The 6,443-nt window shown below is 55.4% G+C and overlaps 1 protein-coding gene across 1 annotated transcript; it reads left to right on the top strand.

The window, feature by feature from the left end:
* Positions 1–965: 965 nt before the first annotated feature.
* THBD (thrombomodulin) lies at positions 966–4,751 on the top strand. Its single transcript, XM_019973266.2, has one exon. It carries the CDS (start codon positions 1,237–1,239, stop codon positions 2,971–2,973), a length of 1,737 nt encoding a protein of 578 aa, XP_019828825.2. The 5' UTR covers positions 966–1,236; the 3' UTR covers positions 2,974–4,751.
* Positions 4,752–6,443: the final 1,692 nt, after the last annotated feature.

Raw genomic sequence — 6,443 nt, 5'->3', positions numbered from 1 at the left:
GATAAGGTCGCGAAAGTGACAGATTCCAGTCTCCTCCTCCCAGCGCTCCCCACCCCGCACGCGCGCTTAATCGCCCCTCTTCCGTGTCCTTTGCGAATCAAGTGGCATCTCTGTGCGCCCCTGTATCCATCTGATCTGTTGGGGGAAAGACCCCAACAGACAGACCCTCCCCGCGAGGGCACCCCGTGCGTCCCTTTGGGGGTGTGAATTGCACTGCCTCTCTGAGATGATGAACAAACTCAGACCACTCAAGCTAACTCGCTCCCCTACAGGGGTCCGCAGGAATTCGTCTGCCGCCACTTCCTAAAGGTGACGAGATTTGGGGCCCTGACAGTGTCTCCGCGACTTCCTTACGCAACGAGATGAGGTCTAGCCGTGGTAGCTTGCGCTCAGGGACTCGTGGGTCCCCCAGGGTCCGAGTATTAGGCCAGTCCTCCTCCTTGGCAGAAGGTGGCCCCAGCCACGCCCTCTGTCTCCAAGCACCTCGGTCTCCTGAACTAGGCGCCCTGGCGGATCCGGTCGGCTAGCTCCCCTTGAGAGCGCGCGCGCGCGCGCGTGTGTGTGTGTGTGTGCGCGCGCAAGGCCAAGCTCTAGGCAGCCCCTCTCCAAACCCTCTGGGTGGCGGGCACCTTCTCCCGAAGTCCTGTAGGTCCTAGGCATTACGGAACCGCCCTCCTCCGCCCCCCATTCTAAGTCCTTCTCGCCCGGTCTCGTCTTCCAAGAGCTCCGCAATCCAGGCTTTCCTTGAATTAGTTGGTAACAACACACTGATGAAGGAAAAGAGGACAAGAAGATTCAGGAGGGTAGCGTGTTAAGCCCCTCATAGGGCGGCGCGCCTGGGGCCGGTTGGCGGGGCGGGTCCCCCTTGACAGAGGTGCGGGGCCCCCGGGAGCCTGCGCGGCCGGCCCCGCCCGAGGACCTCGCAGGCAGGGCTGAATTTACTCATCCTCGGGCGAGGTGATCCCGGGCGCGAGGGCGGGCGCAGGGCGCCCGGAGGACCCAGTAATCCGAGAACGCAGCATCAGCCCTTCCCACCAGGCACTTCCTTCCTTTTCCCGAACGTCCAGGGAGGGGGACCGCTCACTTATAAACTCGAGCCCGAGCCTGGTGGCCTGTCAGAGACTGCCTCGCCACAGCCGGACGCGCCGGGTCAGAGACAGACGCGAGCAGCTGTCGCCGGGGGCTCCCCGCGTCTCTCTGCCACAGCCGGGACTCTGTGCGCGGCGTGCGGACACTATGCTGCGCGTCCTGCTCCTCGGCGTGCTGGCCCCCGCCGGCCTGGGGCTCCCGGCACCCCCTGAACCGCAGCCCCTCGGCGGCCAGTGCGTCGATCTTGACTGCTTCGCCGTCTTCCGGGGCCCTGCGACTTTCCTCGCCGCCAGCCGAGTCTGCGAGCGCCTGCAGGGCCACCTGATGACTGTGCGCTCCTCGGTGGCGGAAGATGTCATCTCCCTGCTCCTGAGCGGCGACGGCCCGCGCCTCTGGATCGGTCTGCAGCGCCCGCCAGGCTGCGACGACCCAGAGCACTCCGGGCCCTTGCGCGGCTTCCAGTGGGTGACGGGCGACAACCGCACCAGCTTCAGCAGGTGGGCGCGGCCTCACGACGACGGGGCGCGCCTCTGCGGTCCGCTGTGCGTCGCCGTCTCGGCGGCTGCCGGGGCGCTGGCACCGGGAGAGCCCGCCTGGGAGGAGCGGCCGTGCGACGCGGAGGCAGACGGCTTCCTCTGCGAGTTCCACTTCGCCGCCTCCTGCAGGCCGCTGGCTGTGGACCCTGGCGCCACGGCGGCCGCGGGCCTCTCGATCACCTATGGCACCCCTTTCGGAGCCCGCGGCGCGGACTTTCAGGCGCTCCCGCTGGGCAGTACGGCCGCGGTGGCGCCCCTCGGGGTGGAGCTGGAGTGCGCGGCGCCGCCAGGGGAGACCGAGGGGCGCTGGAGCAGGGAAGCCCCGGGCGCCTGGGCCTGCGGCGTCGAGCGCGGCGGCTGCCAGCACGAGTGCAAGGGGAGTGCTGGGGCTTCGAACTGCTTGTGTCCGGCGGACGCCGCCCTGCAGGCGGACGGACGCTCCTGCGGGCTGCCGGCCGAGCACCCGTGCCACCAACTCTGCGAGCACTTCTGCCACCTCCACGGGCTCGGCAACTACACGTGCATCTGCGAGGCAGGCTACCAGCTGGCCGCCGACCAGCACCGATGTGAGGACGTGGACGACTGCGCGCAGTTGCCCAGTCCGTGCCCGCAACGCTGCGTCAACACGGAGGGCGGCTTCCAGTGCCACTGCGACACTGGCTATGAGTTGGTGGACGGCGAGTGCGTGGACCCCGTGGACCCGTGCTTTGACAATAACTGCGAGTACCAGTGCCAACCGGTGGGCCGGTCCGAACACAAGTGCATCTGCGCCGAGGGCTTCGCGCCAGTCCCCGGTGCCCCGCACAAGTGCCAGATGTTCTGCAACCAGACTTCGTGCCCGGCTGACTGCGATCCTCACTACCCGACCATCTGCCGGTGCCCCGAAGGCTATATCATAGACGAGGGCTCCACGTGCACGGACATCAACGAGTGTGACACCAACATCTGCCGTGGCCAGTGCCACAACCTCCCCGGCACTTACGAGTGCATCTGCGGGCCTGACTCGGCCCTCTCTGGCCAGATTGGCATCGACTGTGACTCCACCCAGGTGAATGAGGAGCGGGGCACCCCGGAGGACTATGGCGGCTCTGGGGAGCCCCCGGTCAGCCCGACTCCGGGCGCCACCGCACGCCCCTCGCCGGCACCTGCTGGTCCCCTGCACTCGGGCGTGCTCGTGGGCATCTCCATTGCAAGCCTGTCTCTGGTGGTGGCGCTTCTGGCCCTCCTTTGCCACCTGCGCAAGAAGCAGGGCGCCTCGCGGGGGGAGCTGGAGTACAAGTGCGGGGTCCCCGCCAAGGAGCTGATGCTGCAGCAGGTGAAGACTGAGCGGACACCTCAGAAACTCTGAGAAGCCTGGTATCCAGACTTCCTTCCCTCCTCCCGGCCCCGCAGCCCTTCTCTCCCCATCCCCTGCCCCAAGCACCTTAGCTGGCGTCAGAATAGAAGACCCCTCGCCCCTCTTCTTTCACTGCTTCTGCACTTGGCTATGGAGGAGAGGAAAGGGGGCGTTGGAAGTTTGGCCCCAGCCACTTCCATGATGTCATCAGACAAGCGAGCAGGGATGACAGCTTCATTGTGACAGGTTGCAAAGTGTCCTGTGCCCTCACCAAGGGGCTGGGGTGGGGGGGTGTGTGTTCTTGGTTGGCAGCCTGGGGGCAGACATCATTCCAGCGGACTGATGAGTGACACTGAGTCAAGGATAATGACCCCAATATTTATTTTTTGTTCTTCTGCTTTTTTCCCTACCCTGTGTGTGTCCAACACCAGCCTTCCTCCCCTCCCCTCTCCCTCCTGCTCTATTTATGTGTGTGCTCCCATTTGTTATGGGATCCTTACACTATCTTGGTGAAGTTTTTCCAGCCCTCTTGTGTTTATGAAGCTAAGCCCCATTTCATCCTTTTCATTTCTCCCAACTTTCCCCTTCCAGGAACTCGGCTGACCTACCTGAGCCACCCTGTCTCTATTTGGACCCTATTTTTCTGCTCTTAGCTGTCTGCTTGGGCAGAACTGCTTTGTGAAACAGAAAGAAAAACACTAGAAATAAGAACGGTTGAGAATCTGTTCTTTCACCAGAGTTGCTATTTTATCCTGAGATTTCAGGCTTCCAGAGCAATAGCATTTTAAGAAAGGTTAAAATATAAAGGGCATTTATTAGACTCATGTTGCTGGACTGATCTAGGAATTCAACCCAAGATTTTCATTTTTATTTTCAAACAATGAACCTGGGTTTTACTGTTGTTGTTGCTGTTTTGATTTGGAAAGTAGTCATCATTAAGCTTCTTATGCAGTGTCTTTTCCTATGATTATTATTAGTTATTTGTGAAAATATTGAAAATGGTTGCTCTGAATTGAGAGGAGATGGAAGCCCATCCCAGGAGACAGTGTAAGAAAGTTTCAGCTGCAGAATTCACGCCAGTGGCCATTTGGACTCTCATGGTCCTTGTCATTTGTGGGCCCAAATAAAACCAGCTCTACTGGTTTTTTGAATTTGGGAGCTTGGGGATGGAAGCTGCAGCATGGCCGGTTAGGGCCTCTTCTTGATCAGGCCCTCCAGGATTTCTCCCACATTGGAGGAACAGTTTTCTGAGCCCAGCCATTTGGAATGCAGTCCAGGAGGTGGGATCTGCCCCGGCAAGCTGGTTAGAAATGCCCTCAGGCGCCATCCCACCTACTGCACGAGAATCTACATTTTAACAAGTTCAGCAGGGGGCTGTCTGCTCCGTATATTTGAGGAGAGCTGTTCCAGACAGCTGCCAACGTTCTGGAACAGATTAAATATGAGTAATAAGTAGCAGGCCAAGTCAGGCCCTATATTCAAGAAACTGAGGAATTAACTGAGGAATTTTCCTTTTATAGCTTTGCTTTCTGGTAGAAGAGCCTAGGTACACACCTTTAGACATTGCTACACAGGGTCTTTGGTTCAAGTAAGCTAGGAATGCAATGCTTAGTGTATGGAAAAAAATGTATCATGTAAATGTATCTTTTGTAATGCAAAGGTTTTCCTCTATTGTTTTGTAAACTCAGCACATTTGTACATAGTTATTTATTTATTGGAGATAAACTAGAACACGGGCAAAACTCCTGCTTATGATGTCACTTGTAGAAAATAAATAACGGTGCTCTTGGTTTTTGTGTTGGTTCACCTCATTCCCACAGCCCCTTAATTTTATGCTATTAAGCAAGGCTTATGAAAAATGCAGATGCCAAGAGGTGCGTTTAAAGGCTGCCCCCTACTCCATTACTAGCTCCATCCACTTCTGGCTCATCGCTGACTTTCGAAGGTCTTTCCAGAGGAGGTTGTTTTCACTGTAGAAGGATTTCGTGTTATATCTGTGTGCACAAATATTTATTTTTCTTCTGTAACCATGACAACTTCATACACAGGATTTATGCCTATGTGTTTTAAAATACATTATAGGAGTATTTGTTGGGCCGAGTTAAAGAAGCAGTCCTTCTTGGGGCATTTCCAGAATCTTGGCCCTGTATCCCTCAACAAATGATTTGGCATTATCTGGGCTCAGAGATATTCAAACACAAAAGTCACCCTGTGGCTCAGAAACCAAGGTCTCATGCAGTATGAAATCATCCTCGTTTCTCTTGGAGATTACAAACACTGTCTTTTTAATACATGCATATCTTGGGTCCCTCTTCCTGGGATGGTGAAACTGGCTGAATTTTACATGCAGTGTTTGAAAGTTTTCAGAAAGCAGAAGTTGGAAGAAAATTGGACTTAGTCAAATATCCAAATATTTTTACATATTTGGATCCTGCTGAATTTCTTAGTTTTAATCTGAGTAATTGGTGTCATAGAAATGCAAGATTTCAACACCCTGTTCTGGATGAAGGAGATGGCTTTTGGGGTGTGTGGGAGCAAGGGGGATGGTGGTGAGGGTTGGGTGGTCCCAGGTACCTTCCCGAGATGACCAGAGCAGGAGTTACACTCAGTAGTTGGAAGCCTAGCGAAAAACCAGATTCAATAATAGGTACATATGAAGAAATAACTCCATGAATTGGGGCAAAGCAGTTGCCAAAGAATCGTGCTGGGGTGGGGAGGGGAGAGTGACACCTTATCTATTGTCCTCACTACCCAGCCTTCTATTTTTTCCAAAGGGTCTGCTTCCAAGGAGCTGTCAAACTAACTTTCAAAGGCTCATTGCTTGGCATTCCTTGGCAGTCCAAGGAAGACTCCTTGCTTCCTCTGCAGGGAGCATGGGTCCCATCACTGGTCGGGGAACTAAGATTTTAAATGCCGCCCAGTGGGGCCAAATAAATATAAGTGTCTTTCTTTTTTTTTTTTTTTTAAAAGGCTCATTGCTTTAGGATGTCTTCCTCCAAAGAGGGATATTTTTTCAAGAACACAAGAAAACCAAAGCGAGTGCTCAAGACTCAGAGGCGAGAACTGTCACCGGGGCATCTTGGACCCGAGAACAATGGTGGGGTGGGTGTCGACCTTGCTGAGGCCCTTCACTTTCTATCCCATGATAGAAGCACCTCCCCACCTACAGGCTTCATCTGAACTTGAGGTTGTCAAACCTCAGCCTCTCTCTGAAAAGACCCCGTATGAACAAGTCAGTTAACCCTAAAAACAAGTCCTCAGCACCTCAGACCAGAGTGGGTGGCCCTTGTAAAACGGGCCATAAGCCCTGCCTTCTGTTCACGTGGTTGACATCCAGGCCTCCTGGTCTCAGCAGGGTGTGTGGTGTGTGTTTGTGGGTAGTGTTCCAGGGCTCACAGGGCCTGGGGAAGGAGGCCAGGCTGGAGGAGTCAGAATTCAATCTGACGGCTCATGTGGCTTTTTTTTTTTTGTTCTCAGACCAA

The sequence above is a fragment of the Bos indicus genome, chromosome 13 (assembly GCF_029378745.1).
Source record: "Bos indicus isolate NIAB-ARS_2022 breed Sahiwal x Tharparkar chromosome 13, NIAB-ARS_B.indTharparkar_mat_pri_1.0, whole genome shotgun sequence".
NCBI lineage: Eukaryota > Metazoa > Chordata > Mammalia > Artiodactyla > Bovidae > Bos > Bos indicus.
Note: the sequence above shows the minus strand (reverse complement) of the source record. Positions and strands in the feature narration are given on the sequence as shown.

Coding starts and splice junctions, on each gene's coding strand:
- THBD (XM_019973266.2), top strand. CDS start 1,237: ATGCTGCGCGTCCTGCTCCTCGGCGTGCTGGCCCCCGCCGGCCTGGGG.